Source organism: Schistosoma mansoni (genome assembly GCF_000237925.1).
Source record: "Schistosoma mansoni, WGS project CABG00000000 data, chromosome 1 unplaced supercontig 0071, strain Puerto Rico, whole genome shotgun sequence".
Lineage (NCBI taxonomy): Eukaryota > Metazoa > Platyhelminthes > Trematoda > Strigeidida > Schistosomatidae > Schistosoma > Schistosoma mansoni.
The window spans coordinates 627,509-646,862 of record NW_017385989.1 but is presented as its reverse complement, the minus strand read 5'-3'; the positions used below and the strand labels follow the sequence as shown (position 1 = coordinate 646,862).

Sequence of the window (19,354 nt, the reverse complement as noted above, 5' to 3'; positions counted from 1 at the left end):
GAACTAAGACGTTCCAGAGTGAAAGTTCATAAGGCAGTTCTTGAAGCTTAAGAAGACGAAGATTCTAGACCATGTCCAGTGAGGATAACTTATCCATCTTCACAAATGCTTGCTACCACTCTCGAAGTATTTCGTAACAATAAAAACACCGGTTACCAACTCAAATTCACGTGCATCCGGACAGACCATATAATGCTAGGATTAAGCGCGAAGTCAAATTGGAACTGACTATTCCACTTGTGAACTATCAGGAACAAGGAGAAGGATTTAAACGGATAGGTACCACACACCCGGAAAACCTTGTGGAGGTAGGTTGCCTGTCTGTTCACATAAGGCTCATTCAGACAAACAGGACGAGGAAGCTCACGCATTTCAAAATGAAGGCATAAACTGCCCGCATATAAATGCCGTGAGTTTACCGAAAAAATGGATGAGTTGCACGATTTAAGTACAACCGATAATATTCATCTGAAACATGGGCATCTTTTAATCTTACGGACCAGAAGCTAGCAATACCCGGCACGTCTTTGGTTCGCAACGACAGGAAATCAGGAATAGAGAGCGGAGTAGCCATGTACCTATGATCTTGCTTAGTAACACATCAAGTCTACTATCAAGAGTTCACCAATTTTGATGTTTATGGTTCTCACTCAACAGCGGACTTACGTTTAACACTTCAAAGTGTTAAGTAGTCCATCTGAGACATGTTGCAAATTTTTGCACACAACCTACGTAACTCCCCACTAGAGGAATCCCAAGTTGAAAAAGATCTAAGAATTTTGGTACCCTATGACCTAAATTATTTCACAAACAGGGACAAAAGTGTCTTTCGAACAAACTTCATATTGGCAAATTTGAAGTGCATTTTGGCCACTTCGGCAGAAGAACTATCCACCTAATCTTCAACAGTTTTATTCGACACACTGGAAGGTATCCAACGGTGAAACCCGAAATCTGCTCGAGGACTTAAATTCAAGTCTTATGACGAGAGCCTGAAATCACTTAATCTTGTCTCAGATGGACTACTTTACACTTTCAAGTGTTAAACTTAAGTCCGTTATTGCTTTCCCAACGTTTAAGTAGAGTCAGATTCCCCTGAAGTGTCAATGTATACTCTTGATTGCATATTCCTCCCCTGGGTTTCAAACCAAACAGTGAAAAGCAGCAGATCGAGTGTTGCCTGCTGTGGAAGACTGCTTATGCAAATTAAGAAAAGGATAGGTCCTAGTGCTGAACCATGGAGGACCCCACCAGGACATTCCATAGCCTGAAGGAAAAGTATTGTTAACTATGACCTTATAAGGTTTATTATTTAGATATGAAGTAGGCTAATCGATTGTTGGTGTGTGGATCATAAATGTTGATGATCTATCCGAGTTAGACGGGAACGGTGTGACGAACCGGCTAACTTCGAAGTCACACCTCACTGTCAGAATTTAACGTGGATTACCCCTTCTACGTATCAAAGTATTATGACAGCTTTGAAGAGCGTATAACACAAAGGACGTTATTATGGAGATACATCAGTAAGAATGAGCACAGAGAAGATAGCGAGACCACCACCGCATGTGCCAGTCCATGGCCTACGATTAGCTGATGCACGTTGGTTGCCCTTCACTTTGGCAGAGCTCGATAATCTGTTCGATATTCAGTGACTCGACTTCTGGATCATTTAGCTAGGGCTCAGTGACATTCCACTGGACCTAGAGGTGATTTTATACCTGACAGTTTGAGCTTATTCATAAGACACATATGACCGACCCTATCGAGAGCTTTTAGGAAGTCTAAGTTTATAACAGCAACCTTCCCCTTGTGATCAAGGATGGTTGTCCATCTGTTCACCGCAGTCAGTAGGTTGGCTATACAAGAATAACTCTTCTTGAGACCGTGTTGTAGGGGTGAAAAGAAGCTTATGAATAGTAAATAGCACGTGGACCGTCGTATATGAAGGACTCCATAATTTTTAAGTGTTTTAACGAAGTGCTACTGGCCGGTAGTTCGAAGGTTCGATGAGTCGGCCACTTTTGCGATTTGGTGTGGTGTGCGCCAGCTTCTAATTGTTTAGGACCGTGCCTCAGCTTAGCGAATGTGAGAACATCGCACTAAGTGGTGTCACCAAGACTGAAGAAGCTTCTCTTAGTACAACAGAATGGGCCATTTCTGGGCCAACAGATATGTCCTGGTTTAGGCGCTGTTGATTTTGGCCCACCATGCCGGCGCCAGATTCACTAAATATTCTTTGAATCAGAAATGGTACTTCTTCTGCGTCTGGACACTGTGAAAGTTTAAGGAATTCCAGCTACATCAAAATGACACTGCCAGTGAAGCATACGTTAAGTTCTATGTTTATGAATACTTTGTCATAATATAGGAGCCAATTTCAAAGAACATTCGGATTTCTACTAATAAATAATAGGTTTATAATATTGAAAATTCTCATATTGTGAATTAGAAAAACATATATAAACGAACAACATTGTTTTCAATTCTCCGCCTCTATATGTTGTTCTAGTGAAGTCGGCAACTCTTTGAAGAAACAGTCAGACACCGTTGCGCTTAGACTGGGTGTTTAAAAACGACGAATTCCTAACTGATAACCTCTCAATCGTGGCTCCCCTAGGGAAGAGCGATTATACTGTAATAGCCTTTAGTTTTACCAGGAAAACTGAACTAAGACATCCTACCAACAATAGGCGCTGGAATTTCGAACGGTTGGGTGTGTCAGCTTTATAGAACAATCTACAGCAGGTGGACTGCGTAGTTCACCCTCAACTTTATGTGGGATTTCTTACTGCACAAGATCTTATGTGCTACGAGAGTCTGTTCCTCAAATGGTATCCAAAATATACAAGAAAATTGCAATCATCAAGAACAACACTGTTCGTTTGCTAAGCCACAAAAGACACTGTTGGGCGGAATACAAACGAACTGGTGACAACAGCTCATACAGGCAATATAAATATATAAGAGACATATGCACAAATGCAGGCTTCAGTACCAGACAAAGCTTATCGATAAATTTGTCTCCAATCCGGAAAGCTTATTCTGTAGTGCAGCGTCTCTTGAACAAGCCAAAACTAGAGTTATCCAACTGCTAGGCTCTAATGGCTCGACCAATGACGATGGCGACATTGCTAACCTTCTGGCTGAACAGTACTCTCGAGCATTTCAACCGACCCACATTAACTACACTGATGAAAGCTTCACCTCCAAATTCACAGGACTTTTGGAAGTTAACCTGAGCGCTCAAATGGTGCACCGGAAACTGCGGCACCTAAAAAAGACACTTCTCTTGGTCTGGATATGGTTGATTCTGTTATGCTGAGGGAAGTAGCTTCAATCCTGCCACGACCGCTTAGCGTGATGTTTTCACACTCGATAAACCAAGGCACACTATTGGAAACTAGGCAGCTGGCTCATACCACACCAGGTTTCAAAAGAGGTTGGCGCAACGAACCTTCAAGCTACCGACCGGTGGCCTTTCTCTCTATACCTTCAAAAATTATGGAGTTCATAATATGCGATGGTGTACACGATTATTTATTATCCTTAAACTTCTTTTCACCCCAAAAGCATGGTTTCAAGAAGGGTCACCCTTGTATAATCAACCTGCTGACTACGGTGGATAGATGGACAAGCGTCCTTGATCGCAAGGGGAAGGTTGACGTCATTTACCTTGACTTCTCAAAAGTTTTTGATGGAGTCAGCCATATGTGTCTTATCAATAAGCTCAAACGGTTGGGTATCAAACTACCTCTAATTGACTGGCTCACTTCATATCTACAAAATCGGCATTTTATGGTCAGGGCTAACTTCACTTTCTCTCAGTCTATGGAATGTCCTAGTGGGGTCCGCAAGGGCTCAATACTAGGACCTCTTCTCTTGATTTATATAAACGATCTTCCACAACAGATATCTTCTGACATTACTTTTTGCTGATGTTAAACCTTGGAGAGAGATGCGCAACCAAGAGAATACACTACCACTTTAGGAGGATCTGACTCGACTTCAAAGTTGGGCAGACGACAACGGACTTACCTTCAACACTTCAAAGTGTAAAGTAGTCCATCGGCGACATGTTACAGACTACGGTTACAACTTAGGAAACTCGTCTAGAAGTATCTCAAGTTGAAAAAGGTTTAAGAGTGTTGGTACCCTACGATTTGAAATCTTACGCCTACTGCGACAAAAATGCCTTTCGAGAAAACCCTGCAGTGTTGACATTGAAGAGCATTTTTGACCAGTTTGACGGAAGAACTTTCCCCATAACCTCCAACAAATTCATTCGTCCCCATTCAGAGTAGAGTAAAATGGTATTTCCTCCCGAAAGGAAAAGGATACTCTGCAACGTATCTAACGGTGAGCCACGAAATCAGTTCAGGTACTCAGATTCAAGCCTTATGAAGAGCACCTCCAATTACTTAACCTTTACCCGTCAGAGTATAGGCGTCTTAGAGGTGACCTTCTAATGGCTTACATTATCCTTAACACTTCTGGACATTCCCTTAAACACTTACTTGAGCTTACTCTTAACACGAATCTTAGGAGTGACACCCAGAAATTAGAGACCCATTATAGCACAATGGACTGTAGACACAACTTCTACTCCCTAAGAGTTGTCAAATGCTGGAATTCACTGTCGGCTGAGCTAGTCCAAGCGACCTCTCAGGATCATTTTCAGAGGAAACTTGACATATTCTTAAGGACTAAGGATAGTATCTTACTATGATTTACCAGTTTCATTTTCCTCTATTATTCAGTTTCAGTTTCAGTTTGGAAAGGACAGGAGGCTTGATGGCCTGTGTTAGTCCTGGAGATGATGGTCTCTCAGCTGATCCAACTTTCTTTTGAAGGAGTCGACGGATGGAGCCTCAACCACGTGCTGAGGTAATGAATTCCACTCGTTGATTATTCGATGGGAAAGTCGGTAGTCAGCTGACAAGTAATTCGTTCGGGGCTTGTGAACTTTTTTGGAGTGTCCTCGTAGATTTTCTGTTTTGGAAGACAAGAAAAATGAGGGCATATCAGGTGCAAATTTGTCATTAAGCAATTTGAAAACTGTAATCAAGTCGCCTCTGATTCTTCTATATGACAGCGGGAATAGGTTTAGCTTGGTCAGTCTAGTACCATACGGGAGCTTCGCTATTCCGGGAATCAGCCTAGTTGCTGTTCTCTGAACCCTTTCCAAGAGTTCACTGTCTTTTTTTAGGCAGGGGCTAGCTGCTTGTATGCAGTACTCAAGTTTAGGGCGTACGAACACTGTATACAAAGTCAGAAACGTTTTAGCGTCAAGATGCCTAAAAGCCCTGCGTATGGACCATAAAGTCCTAAAACCTTTGGCGGCTATTGCACGGCAGTGTGCAGTAGTCTTTAAGTCTTGACTAACGATGACTCCTAAGTCATTGTGTGCCTGAACAATAGGTAACTCAGTGTTATTCATCGTGTATGTATCTGTACCCTGGTGGCCAATATGCATCACAATACACTTGGAAGTGTTTATCGGGAATTGCCAGGTTTGGGACCATTCAGATAATCTCTCCAGGTCATTTTGAAGTTCTAAGCTATCGCCCTTGCTTTGTATCGCTCTCCATATCTTGACATCATCAGCATAGAGTAAGACCGATGACGATAGTAGACGAGGGAGATCATTTACGTACAGGAGGAATAACACTGGCCCCAAAACTGTACCCTGGGGGACTCCACTAAGCACAGTTTCCCAGCTAGACAACTTGGAGTTCACCCTTACTCTTTGTTGACGCCCAACCAGGAAGTCTTTTATCCACATCAATAGATTGCCTCCAATCCCGACATTCCTTAGCTTATATAATAGCCGGTTATGCGGAACTTTGTCGAAAGCTTTGCTGAAATCGATGTAAGCTACGTCTATAGGTAATTTTTGGTCCTTAAGAGCGCACCAGCTTTCACGAGCGACTAATAAGTTTGTGAGACAAGAGTAACCTGTTCTAAAACCATGCTGCTTTTCGGAGAGGAGCCGGTTTTCATCGAGACACTTTAACAGCTCCTTCCGAATAATCTTTTCTAAGATTTTGACAACCACACTAGTTAGGCTAATTGGTCGGTAATTCTCAGGCTTATGTTTTGTACCTGTTTTGAAGACTGGACTTACTATGGCGTTCTTCCAGTCTTTTGGTAGACGACCCTGGGTTACGGATAGATTAAAACACACACTTAAAGGGTTCGCAACAAAGTTAGCTAATTCCTTTAGTAACCTAGGATGCAGTTCATCGGGTCCAGTGGATTTACCTATGTCAAGCTTAACTAGCAGACCAAAGACATCGAGTTCTTTAATGGTTACGCTGTCCAGTGTTTGTGTGGGGGGATTTTCATGGACTGGTGAGAAGGGTGTTTCTATGGTGTATACATCGCTAAAGTATTTAGAGAATACTTGAGCTTTGCCAAAGTCGTCCTCCACTAGTGATGTGGCAGTACTGTCTCCCCATAGTGAAGGAACATTTCTTCTTCTTTTTGTCCTTTGGTTTATATACGAATACAAGCGTTTAGGGCATTCTATGGATTCCCTAACGATTTTCTCTTCGTACAGCTTTCTGGCCTTACGGAGGGTTGAGGCACAGGTATTTCGAGCCTTTTGATACTGAGATTTTGCCTCGTCAGTCCCCAGTAACCTAAATCTGTCCCACATTTTCCTTCTTTTACGGAGAAGGATGCGAACCTCCCTACTGAACCACGGTGGGGAGTTTCTCGTTCTCTTAGGTGTAGTCCAAGGGATGTGGGGGGCGGTAACTTCTAAGTATAAATTCCGGAATATGTCCCAAGCCGTTTCGATTGATGACTCCGGGTCTATTTTCCAATCTACTGATGATGCTGATTTCATGATGTCTGGTATGTTTGCTTTCCAGACGTTAGGTCTGGATTGAGCTGAAGCGTACTCGTGATTGACAGTTATATGGAAGTCAAAGCTTAAAACTGCATGATCACTTTTGCCTAGGGGCGGCATGTAATCCAGGTTTGCAACATCATCCTCATAATGAGTCAATATAAGATCTAGTAAGGATGATGCAGAACCCGGGTCGTACCTCGTTGCTTCCCTCACGTGTTGCACTAGGGCACATGTGATTGCCGCATCAACTAGTTCCTGTTCGAAGGAATTTGCTGACGATTCAGTCCGCAGATTTCCCCAGTCCACCATGGGTGCATTGAAGTCCCCTAGGATTAGACATCGATCACTTCGTGATAAAGTGTTGAGACTGCTTAGCAGGACCTCGTTTGCCTCACAGCTTGGACTGCGATAGATCAAACTAAGTAGCAACTCTTGTCCCCTGCATTTCAGGCGGCAGCTAACTAATTCATACGTCCCACTCTCATGGGATACACTGTCGATAATGGTGAATGGGATAGCATTCCTAATGAATAGAGCTACTCCCCCTCCTTTACGCGTTTGTGTTCTGTCGGCCCTTACTAATGTAAAACCCTCGAAATCAAGTTCCCTACTATCTATAGACGGCGTCAGCCATGTTTCTGTGACTGCGATTATGTCTGGCCTAGTTGAGTCAATCTGTACACCTAGTTCCGGTAGCTTATTTAGTAAGCTCCGGGCGTTGGTATAACAGATCCGAAGCCTATTTAGGTGGCCTCGTGCTTCACCCAGAGTGGCTTCGGCATCATCCTCTGTCGAAGCCTCACAACCCGAAAATTTACAATTTTCAGGTCTTTTTCGCCAGCGTCTAATCTGAGCTGTAGTTCCTTTTCGGCTTCCCGTCTTTTAACACGGTCCGCCAACGGTAAGTCCTTACGGAGAAAAACTCCTGAACCCTTTAATTTATGTCCATTTTCTAAGATTAAGTCGCGTTCGTTCGGGGATTTGAAAACGACTTTAAGTAGTCTAGATTGATTTGGTTTCAGATGCGCTAGATTTCCTAGTCTATACACCTTTAGCAAGGTGACTCCGGGGATGTTTTTGGGCATAACTTGGTTGAGTAGTTGTTTTGTCAACACAATGTCATGCTCAAAGCGAGCTTTCGGTTCTAAGCTGTCACTCTCCTTGACTCTATGGAGAATGACTGATCTGTCGCTGTGATCAGACCTCGGCTTGTCGACCCTTTTTGGTGGGGGTATGATTTCCTTTTACGTCATTTTGGCGTTTTTTTCTTACGACCTGTACCCAATCGCCAACGTTCTTTGGAGTGGTAACCACAGTCGCGTCAGGCGTACTGTGGGATTTCGGAAGGTTCAGGACGACTTGGGAGATTGGGTCATCTTTCGCGCTGGAAACCGATCGAGCCTTGCGGTTTCGGTTTCCGGAAGTTCCCTTCTGGGCACCATTTTTGATACGAGGGACAGAAGAGACTTTTTTGCGCGAGTTTCTGGTTGTGTTAGACCTCTTTGGAGGATGTTCTTCCTCCTTTGTAGAGTGTGGGTCGGCATTTTTTGGACTCACTTGGGCCTGCCTTGTGTCAATCTGCGTGTCGACAGATTGAGTTCTGACTGATGTATCCCGACCGCGCTTGCCGAGACACTTTTTTGCGGCATTTACTATTGAGATGGCCTCGGTTAACAGGCTATTTGCATCCAAACAGCACTGTTGACATAGCCATACGCACCCATTTTTACTGAACCGCTTGAAAGCTGCAGGTGTTAGATTTGTGCAAACTTCGTGGTACCAACCTTTGCACTCATCGCACTGCATGCCGCTATCAACAGGATATCGACATCCTGGGCGGTGGCAAATGCTTTTGTTGCATCTTCCAGTCATTTTAGGATGCGAAAGTGAGTGTTGACTATAAGTAGAAAAAAACTATAAATAGTTAGTACTAAAGTACTAACAGACACAATAGAAAAAACAAAGGTACTCTGGAGTACCGACGATAAAACTATTTAGGATACCAAAAATGATACTCTAATAGAATACTTTAACTGAAAGAAATTCAATCAAAGTATAAAAACAGTAGTCTTGATACGTTAATAACGATCAAAACAATAGAATTTACTCAACGAGGAAAAATACCACTGTCCTTTTTAAATAGCGCGCGTTATATATATATACATAGGTTCCTGCCTGAAAGTGATCCACTGCTACTAGATACGGAAGACCGTTGAGTTAAAGCTTCTTCTATTTCGTCTAAAACCATTTGATTCATGTAGTAGATTTATTTTTCAAAGTCGTCAGTGTTTTAATCTCCATTGTAGGTCAGCGCGGCAGTCTGTCGTGCTGCACGCCAAGAAATGGTATGTGGTGTCCTGCCTTTTTTTGGTGTTATGATCCATACCGTGTTATATTATTTCACCCTACAATTTGTGATTATTCAGGAGAATACCCATGATACCACCAAGGCATAATGACAGAAATAATGAAACTAATAGCTTAAATTGTTCTGTAATTCCAGTCTCCAAGTCTCTTAGTGTACTCGGATTTGGGGACGCTTAGATGTGAGAATACAGGTAAGAAAACAGCTTTTGGGCACTTAGACGTATCAAACTACGTTAATCAAATTCTCAGCGTGTTTGCCTGTCAGGCTATATCACCGGCACGTGATACACAACTTCGTCTGATTAGTTTTATGGTAATACTGCTCACATTAAAATACACTGAGACCAATAAGGTTAATAAATAGACGATTTTTATTGCTCGTCAGGGAATGCCGACCCACCAGACAGTCGTCGATAGGTGGCTTGGAACCTATCGTAATATAGTTCTTCCAATTTAGCTCATAGCGTGTTGTTGTAATTCTTCTTACTGACTACCACTTACCACTACTTTCAAGAAATTTGTGAGATGATGATTTTCTTTGGATTATGCACGTCAACCTCATAACTAAGGACTCAAAGTTTGTTGTTGATGCTTCGTTGAATAAAAAAAATGCTATGTAGTTTACCTTACTGTCTGGCGCCTTAACCGGGTTGGTGGACAAGGCGAGTCCACCTAGGGGAGTTGGAAAACCCTGATTCCAAACCAATGGTGCACATGGGCTCCAGTATCCTGAAGGAACAAATGGCGTATGAATCAATCGTTGATCACCGGCTACCATGGGACTGCATCTCCTCACTATGCTCCACTGCCTTGTGGATCAGATCCTTCGGTCAAAGGCTCCGGGTGTGGGCCCCTAAGAAAACCACTTGCTTCAGTCTGGGCACCTGGGCAGTATCACAGCCCTCAAGCAAATCGAATGAGATTTGTATGGCGCATATGTATCTGGTTCTTCCTTGTACCAATATTTATGTGTTTAAATAAATTACTGTTCAGGTAGACGCTGCTTGTGTTAGGGCGCCTGGGCAGTTTCACAGCCCTCACACAAATCAAATGAGATTTGTGCGGCACATATATATCTGGTGCCTATTTGTACCAATATGTATGTGTTTAAATAAATAATGTCAAAAAGATATTTCTCCGTAGCCGTGAATATCCTTTAAAAGAGTCAGTTTACAAGTATACGAACTGTTACAAACATTTGATAACAGGATATTAAAATAATATTTCTGCATGTCGTGATGATAGTTTACGAGTGACTATAGAATACTCAAGCTTGCATGCCTGCAGGTCGACTCTAGAGGATCCCACCTTTTATCTGGACTTCATCGTGGTGGTCATAACTGGGATAGGAGAAATTTAGTAAGCAGCTCAATGTCTCCTACAAGACAAAACCCATCTTAGATTAATTGAATCAAGTGAATGTCGCAAAGGTTGTTAAAGACCTTCCATGTAACATGTTTGTAACATTCGTTGTCTGAAGCATAAAATTATTTATTTTTTATTTAAACACATAAATATTGGTACAAGGAAGCACCAGATAAATATGCGCCGCACAAATCTCATTCGATTTGTGTGAGGGCTGTGATACTGCCCAGGTGCCCAGACTGAAGCAGGTGGTTTACTTAGGGGCCCACACCCGGAGCCTTTGACCTAAAGGTCTAGTCCACAAGGCAGTGGAGCATCGTGAGGAGATTCAGTCCCACGGTAGCCGGTGACGAACGATTGATTCATACGCCATTTGTTTCCTCAGGATACTGGAACTCATGTACACCATTGGTCTGGAATCAGGGTTTTCCTACTCCCCTAGGTGGACTTTCTGTGTCCACTAACACGGTTAAAGCGCCGGACATTCGCTTCTCGTCCTCTCAATTCTGTAAACAACACTTCCGCCGCGAGACGGCAGTGAGTAGGACTTCCCTCGCTGTGGTTGTATACGCGTGGTCATGTGGGAGCATTTGGAGAGGGATAGCTGACTCTCCCCACTCAGCTATACCAGAGAATTTGGGGGACGACCTTTGAACGACGTTAAAGTGGCCTTGCGATTGTCCATTTATTTGCTAGGGCTAGATGGGGCTATAAACCTGTGTGAAGAATAAAGATCATGATTTTCAGTTAATGGTTAGGGTTAGGAATTAGATTTAGGGTTCTCATCACGAACTGATATATTATTAATATTCTTATCATAACTCAGGGTTCCGTTTAAGATGAAGCGCATCTGCTCCATCTACTTTGATTTAAGCAAGTGTCGTTGACTCGATAAAGGGTACGGTTCAAAATGAGGTTTCGCGATCCCATTTTATTGACGTGCAGTCAACCAGCTGATGTTGTCACCTCGACTGATATTAATGACAAGAAAACACTTAGCATTGATATCATGCCAGTGAATAGAAAAATCCATTGTTTCGCTCATCAACCCCTAGATTTTATCTCACCTTGAGATACTGTTCCACACACTAGTGTTTTACCAAAGGTTTTTCTGTAAATGCTGATTTTGCGTGAGCATATGTAACACGTTTTGGTTCATGTGATTTCGTATACTTAGCAAATGTTTTTTTAGTGTAAATTTACATGACTTCAAACATTTGATTCGATTTTTATTTCCTAGATGCTTCCTACTTTTTGATTTTGTTACTTCTAGGGTATTGATATCTGTCACAGATACGATAGGAAGGTAAAGAGGAAAAATCCAAAAAGCGATGATGTGTACCTTCGTCTGCTTGTTAAAGCGTATAAATTTTTGGCACGTAGAACCGGTTCAAAGTTCAACAAAATAATTATGAGGAGACTTTTTATGAGCAAAATCAACAAGCCTGCCCTATCTCTGGCACGCTTGATGCGAGTAATGAAAAAAAGTGGGCGTGAAAATAAAATTGCTGTTTGTGTTGGAACCATCACCAATGATACGAGAATCCGAGAGTTCCCAAAAATGAAAGTGAGTAACTTAAGAAGTTTTCAGAATTTTTTTACGAAATCGTTCTTCCGACATAATATATTTTTATGATTCTATGTATTTACAGGTGTGTGCTCTTCGAGTAACTACGGCTGCCCGTGAACGGATTTTGCATGCTGGTGGAGAAATAATCACTTTCGACCGTTTGGCAATTCTCAGTCCTCTAGGAAAAAATACAGTGCTTATTCAGGGACCGAGAAAAGGAAGAACTGCTGTCAAACACTTCGGCCCTGCACCTGGGGCACCATCAAGCCATACGCGACCCTACACTATCTCAAAGGGTCGTAAGTTCGAGAAAGCTAGAGGTCGTCGTGCTAGTCGTGCTTACAAAAAGTAAAATTGTACATTAAAAATATACACTTGCTTGGATTCTTTCTGTTTGGGGTTTGTGGTTGGAATAAATTATCGATAATTAAGACGAGTGTGTTGCTGATTTTGGACTAATATTAGTCTTAGTATATTCCTCTATGCCTGAATGGTGAAACATTCAGTTTCAAAGAATCCAAACAAGTATAAATAAGTACTATTAATAAAGATGTCTAGTCTTATCACTGTTTCGTTAGAGTATCATAATCAAATGAAGCTATAAATATTCATCGACTGAGGTTGGGTGTCAACCTGGGCTGATGCAAATTGAATCGTGTTGTGTTCATAACTGACATGGGTTTCACAAAGTTGGCGCTTCCCCATAGACTATCGTTGGTAACGTTTTAGCAGACAAGCAGATTTATTTCGGTTTTACTGGTACCGTGAAACCTTGTCTCCTTAAATGACTAGTGGTGTGTTTGCTTCACTCGATGCGTCAGAATGTTATATCATTGTCCCAAACATCAATGGGAAGATTCAAGTAAACAATACTAAGTGATTTTAAACTTCACCCCATTGCACAAGCAGGTGGCTATTAGGGTCCAGTAGCTAAGTGGATAATGCGATGGCGTTTGAAGCGAACAGTGAACATCAACTTTAAGATACAGGTACATCCAGCTGACTAGTACGGAATTGGATAAAACGCACGTCCTGGATTCCACTGCTAGCCATTATCTATCTTTGCTTATAGTACATTGATTAGGCTTTATGAATTCATACAAATCACAGTCGACCTAGCAAGGTTAGTACTTCAAAATGTATATTAAAATTCAAAAAGTCCCCACATGATAAAAATAACATATGAGCGGATGAAGTTGTTTCCCAGATGGTGAAGAAATTCTGTAGCTCAGGTGGATGTTTCCCAGTAGATCATTGTCAGGCTTTGTCTCTTGGCCCTAGATTCTGTGACTATGGAAATAAAATAGATCAACTGGATACCGATGTGCATTTTGAAGAAATTTATTTTCACAAAACATTCGGTTCCCACCTCACCCGACCAACCTACTAGATTTAAGTCAATACAATACAAAAATAGTAAATATACCGTGAAACTACCACTTACCAAACAGCATCAAGATGCTTTACGTATGCTTAAATAGATCATAAGCAAGCCGGACAGAGAAGAGGGGTTACGTCCAATGGACAAAATTACGTCGATGAAATGAAATCAATTTCGAGAGATCCGATTAAACTTTGAAGACTCGAGGATGTTAAGGTTATAAATATGAAGGCAGACAAACTACTGATTAATTCGCCTGAAGAACTAAAATACAAAGGGATAATCGACACAACAATTTATGATTCACTTGAACACACCACGACTCTATGGTTTTCCTGAAATCCACAAGTTAGACTTCATCTCCGACCAGTTTTGAATATGTATAGTCCCACATACCATAAGACTGGTGAGTGGTTAGTTCGAATACCAGTCTTCAACTGGAACGTTAAGGACGTTTCCGACTTCATTTTCGAGGTAAAGCATATAAACTTAAATGGGGAAGGTATAATATCCCTAGACGTTGCTTCCTCGTTCACAAATGTACCATTAACTGGGACAGTTGACTTTGTGTCAACAACTACTTAAGAAGAAATCAATATTGGAATTTCCGGGGTTAGTCTCAAATAATTCTGAAATGTAAAGTGAACATCATTTTTGTCCGTAATAACACATTATAGACTGACGGAATAGCATTGGGTTCACTACTAGGTCCTATCCTTGATATGTTTTTCGCGCGAAACTAGGGGACAGAACTCTCGGAGACGTTATTGATAAGCCTGACTTCTATTGCCGTTACTTTGAAAATACTTTCATTATCGTTGATTAGAACAATAAATATTCATCAATCAAATTTAAGTGTGATGATGAACTTGATAGCAAACTACATTTCTCAGACGTTTTGCTAAACGAAAAAGGAAGTGGTTCAATCGACCCGAGCAACCAATAATGGGGAAACGCGCCTGAGTGCCATGCTATTTCGCCTATCAAAGGGGAATAATGCGGATTTTCAACTTTATGTCGCCCAGTATTCTATATGTCACTGAATTATCTTCTTTTCGCCATAATACGCGCTGACTTATCTAATTTTACTTTAATTTTTAACACGCCTTTTGCCTAACTCCAAACGTCTACTGTGTTCGCCTTTATTTCCGTAACACACCACACGACATTTGCAATCGGCGTTAAAAATGGTACATGTTTAAAGAAATTTATTGAAACTAAAAAAATCGTCATATTGTACAACATTATGAGTAGTTGACAGATGCTATAGCATCGATCGTTATGTTTTTAATTGTAATTTGAAAAACTCTTCAAAAGAAAGAACAGGTTATGTGTCGTTAATTAGGCACGTGTGCTTAATTACTATTGCATTTAAAACCAAACAGTCTTTCTGAACACTCACTCAAAGAGTTTCCCATGAAAGTTGAAAATAAGCGTATGTTTAGAAAAGTGTTTATTGAGAACGAAGTTGAACATGAAAAATATTCCACTGGTAATGCCTTTCCGTAACGCCTGTTGGACTATTGAAAAGCAAAGTAATCTTGTGAATTCTGAAATTTAATGGAGACAAAAAATTACAATGATATCTAACTGCGATTGTCTTTCTAAGCAACTATCTACGTGGAGCTTCACTTACGGTTATGTTCGTTAACACTGAACATTGTACCTGAAGATGCCACAGGTATTTGGAGTTTGACCGCTTTAACCAGGAACACCTATGAATCATACCCACCTAATGAAATCAAAAGTTAGGATCGAGGGGGTTCGAAGATATATTTGATAGGCTATCAATATATCGAGAATCCACTGATCTTGGTTGGCTAGTGGTTGCAGGGGATGTTGAACACGACGTTCCTACTGGTGATCTGGTGCGGATGCATGACCGAACACCTTCAGCTGGCTGAGCCCATTAAAACTAATGTGGTCAGCATCCAATGTCGAGGACTTACAGAGCTATTGATTTTGGGGATTTATTTGCCGCTACATACCTAGAGAACAGTACAGAATAGTTATCATTCCAAATTAGTACGCACTACTTGTTGTTTTCTTCGATAACGCTTTTGTATTTTGTCTCTCATGTCGTTAAAGTAGTCCGTATGCACAATTCTACTGGTAGAAACACTTGCATGTTATGAACGAGAAAATAGCTGTTATAACGTATGGCTTCGTAGTATATATGAATGTGCAATTTAGGGAGGAGTGAATTTATTGATCGGACGCAAATGATACTTGAAATCGTACGAGCAGTCTTGAGTGCTATTCGGCCCTTCCTATCTGCCTAGCCCAGCCCGTTAAGTCCAGAACACAAATAACAGCCTCGGCAATATGAATCATTATTTACAAACACACTGGGTTTTTATACAAACCAAAGTAATCAATAAACTGATTATAACTCAAGAATCGTATGATAATAAATCAAAGATCAAAATAAAGCTAATGATAAGAGAAACACGAATATGAATAGTTTAGTTACGTAACAATTGTACAATAGGAAATAGGCATAATACATTGGTCGATAAATAGTCCTTAGAGTTACCATTCATAATTCACCAGGGGATATAACACCTCTTCTTTTTGAGAAAATCCGGATTTTAAATTTCTCGAATTCATCCTCCCCCACGAAAGACTGTTGGATCCTCATGTACCCAAGTTACCATTATTGTGCCATTATTTAAAACATATTCGTCGTATTTAACAGAGAATCCACCAGAACTGATTAGATTGTGAGGATCGACGACATTCGATTTGAGGTCACCAGCGTCTGATTCTTCTGAAACAGTTTCCTTGAATTTACTCGGGACCTCATTAGTAGATAATGAATCATTAGGATAATCAGTATCTATGAAAGTTGTATTGGATTCTTGATTATCATTTAATGCATCCGATATTTTTCTCCCATTTTTATAAGAGATTTGAACAGGAACATATGAATCAGCAAAATATTATAAATCTGGCAGAAAAATTAGAGAATTTTGATCATTAGATTCATTAGAAACATTTTTCGCATTATGATTAGTTTCATTTGGCACCACTGTATCCGCTATACTGCTCGCTTTGTTTCCCGTTTCTTCGTGGGCGGGTACTGCAGCAATTTTATGGGCGCTTAATAAGATATTGTCTTTCTGTGAACTGGACGATTCATTGTTCGCACGTTTTGTTTCAGGGATAGTAGGATTTGAGCCACGTATAGGGCATGCCTCTGAAACAGACAATACTGGACTAATGGGCTGATCATATGTGACTATTGTTTCGCTTAAATTACTGCTTTTCACGGATTCATAGAGGCTTTCCCCGGTATATTCATTCGTTCTGCAATCGTTTTCCAGCTCTGTACGCAATTTTGAAATTAATGCGTCAACTTCCGTTGCACCCCCAAAGCATGGGTGATTCAGCAGCTTTGCATGTAACTTGTCAATGAATTCCAATTGACTCTTTCTAAAGCGCTGCTCTTGTCTCTGGATTAGCAACTGAAATTGATCGGAAGTTAGAGCCATTTTTTTACCCCGTCGTCAGTTGTTATATCGTATGAACTCGTAATATATATGAACGTGCAATTAGGAGAGGTAGTGGATTATATTGATCGGACGCAAATGATACTTGAAATCGTACGAGCAGTCTTGAGTGCTATTCGGCCCTTCCTATCTGCCTAGCCCAGCCCGTTAAGTCCAGAACACAAATAACAGCCTCGGCAATATGAATCATTATTTACAAACACACTGGGTTTTTATACAAACCAAAGTAATCAATAAACTGATTATAACTCAAGAATCGTATGATAATAAATCAAAGATCAAAATAAAGCTAATGATAAGAGAAACACGAATATGAATAGTTTAGTTACGTAACAATTGTACAATAGGAAATAGGCATAATACATTGGTCGATAAATAGTCCTTAGAGTTACCATTCATAATTCACCAGGGGATATAACAATAGCAACGTAAAGGGCTAGTAAGAGACCTATCTTCCTGAAGCTGCAAGTCAACAGAGATACAGCTGCTGATGCGTTACGGGATAAAGTGATTAGAGCAATGAACTGAACGTTTAGTGCAGTTAATATCTGCCTATCATTCTTGACCCGATCTATGGAGATTTCTCAACTAAAGAATAAATAACCTGGTCCTGCCACATTTATGTGTATGTACGAATTAAGCTGTTCCTGTTAAGAAATCTATATTGGGCGCACAATCAGACAACTGATTCAGTGAGTTAGTGAACATCTTTCGTGGTTAGGAAGGGGTATCGTCAAAATAATTCACAGCTCTATTCTATAAGACTTGATCGATAGTGGTTATGTGGTAGTTATAAATAGGTCATTTAAAGTGATTTATCTCATTCTTAATAGTTTCCCTTATGGGATTCGATCTCGTCTCGTACACATAGCAGAAGCTATATGGATCGGAATTAACAATCCAATTCTTCGTATTCATGAGGAATTTGTAACGTCTCTATCTCTTCCTTATCCGAATTAGCTTCAATAGAAAGACCTTATTATTATCTTTCGCCCTTTTTATTCGTTCATTTTTCTTCGTCCCCCTTTTTTTCAAGTATACGCTTCATTGTCCAATTATCTGAACTTCTTATTACGCAATCTTACGGTTTTTATGAATGTTATTTCGGCATCTATATTTTCAAGTCAGTGACCTATCTTCCATTATGAAAAATGGTTTCAAGCCTTTGTTATTCTTATCACAACTAGTACATCTGTCATCACACTATCAATTTGTTGTCCTTGCTTATTATGTTTATCTATGTAATCTATTACACTGTAGAACATCAACGTTGATGTTCTATGTCGAAATGATTGGGGGCCTACTAGAGTTAGACGAGAATGGTGACGAACCAACTAACGCTGAAGTCACGCCTCGCGACCAGCCCTTACGTGGATTGAACCATCGACGCATCAAAGGATAATGGACGCTATGGAGACTGTACAACACAAAGGACGTTATTACAAGAATATATTAGTTAAGGTACAACTACGGAAGTACAGAAGTGAAAGAATAACCACTGCTGCGTGGGCCAGTCCATGGCGTACGATTGACTGGTGCGCGTTGACTATCCTTGACTTTGACAGGGATCAATGATCTGTTCGAATATTCAGTGACATTTCACCGACCCTACAATACTCCCCCACCAGATTCAACGACCGTTTGAATCGATACCAAACATGTTGGGAGTAGTCGCGCACCGGAGGTTGCCAGACGATTAATATGAATCCTCCGGGTATTGCCGAGCTGTAAAAGAAATGGAAAGGAGGCTGCAGAAACTGATCGGGAAACAACGAGTAATAACACGTAACAAGGACGTTGGTTGAATGTTAAGCGACCAACCATAGAAATAATAGAAAAAGAAACATTTTGGGGTTAACCTCAATAGATTGCTTCAATGAAGCTGTACCTTATAATTCTTTTGCATTATATACGAATTGTGATTGAATGTGACATCCAAAACACATATTTCTTCACACAAAGGGGTCGTCAACTAGGTGTAGGATCGTGTTTACTGAGCACACTGATGGTCGAATCGCTAAAAAATATCCTGAATGATTTGACGAATTCGAATTCTGCAACTATGTATGAGAATCTCTTGTATCATCTTTACTGACAATGATTTGTAATGAATAAAGAATTAAAGGAATGATATTTGTTGTTTAGTAATCAATGCTTCTGATTGAATTATTTAGAAGAACTCGGATGTCAACGATTTGAATAGTTGAACAACAATGAAACACAGTGAAACCACATTGGGGATCACTGAGGTTGGGGTTGGTGAAAACCTTCATGAAAACTACGGAAGAAAGATATAAACA

At 40.7% G+C, this 19,354-nt stretch overlaps 2 protein-coding genes across 2 annotated transcripts; one reads left to right on the top strand and one right to left on the bottom strand.

The window, feature by feature from the left end:
* The first annotated feature begins 9,183 nt into the window (after positions 1-9,183).
* On the top strand, positions 9,184-12,592 carry Smp_031570 (60S ribosomal protein L18, putative). The gene is made up of 3 exons (XM_018791819.1): positions 9,184-9,204; positions 11,865-12,158; positions 12,244-12,592. The coding sequence occupies exons 1-3, from the start codon at positions 9,202-9,204 to the stop codon at positions 12,511-12,513; spliced, it is 567 nt and encodes a 188-aa protein (XP_018645044.1). The 5' UTR covers positions 9,184-9,201; the 3' UTR covers positions 12,514-12,592.
* Positions 12,593-16,484: 3,892 nt separating this feature from the next.
* On the bottom strand, positions 16,485-17,036 carry Smp_201230 (unnamed protein product; the record flags this gene model as incomplete). Its single annotated transcript, XM_018791818.1, has 1 exon — positions 16,485-17,036. The coding sequence occupies one exon, from the start codon at positions 17,034-17,036 to the stop codon at positions 16,485-16,487; it is 552 nt and encodes a 183-aa protein (XP_018645043.1).
* Between the last annotated feature and the right edge of the window lie 2,318 nt (positions 17,037-19,354).

Coding starts and splice junctions, on each gene's coding strand:
- Smp_031570 (XM_018791819.1), top strand. Junction 12,159..12,243: donor GAGAGTTCCCAAAAATGAAA/GTGAGTAACTTA, acceptor ATGTATTTACAG/GTGTGTGCTCTTCGAGTAAC.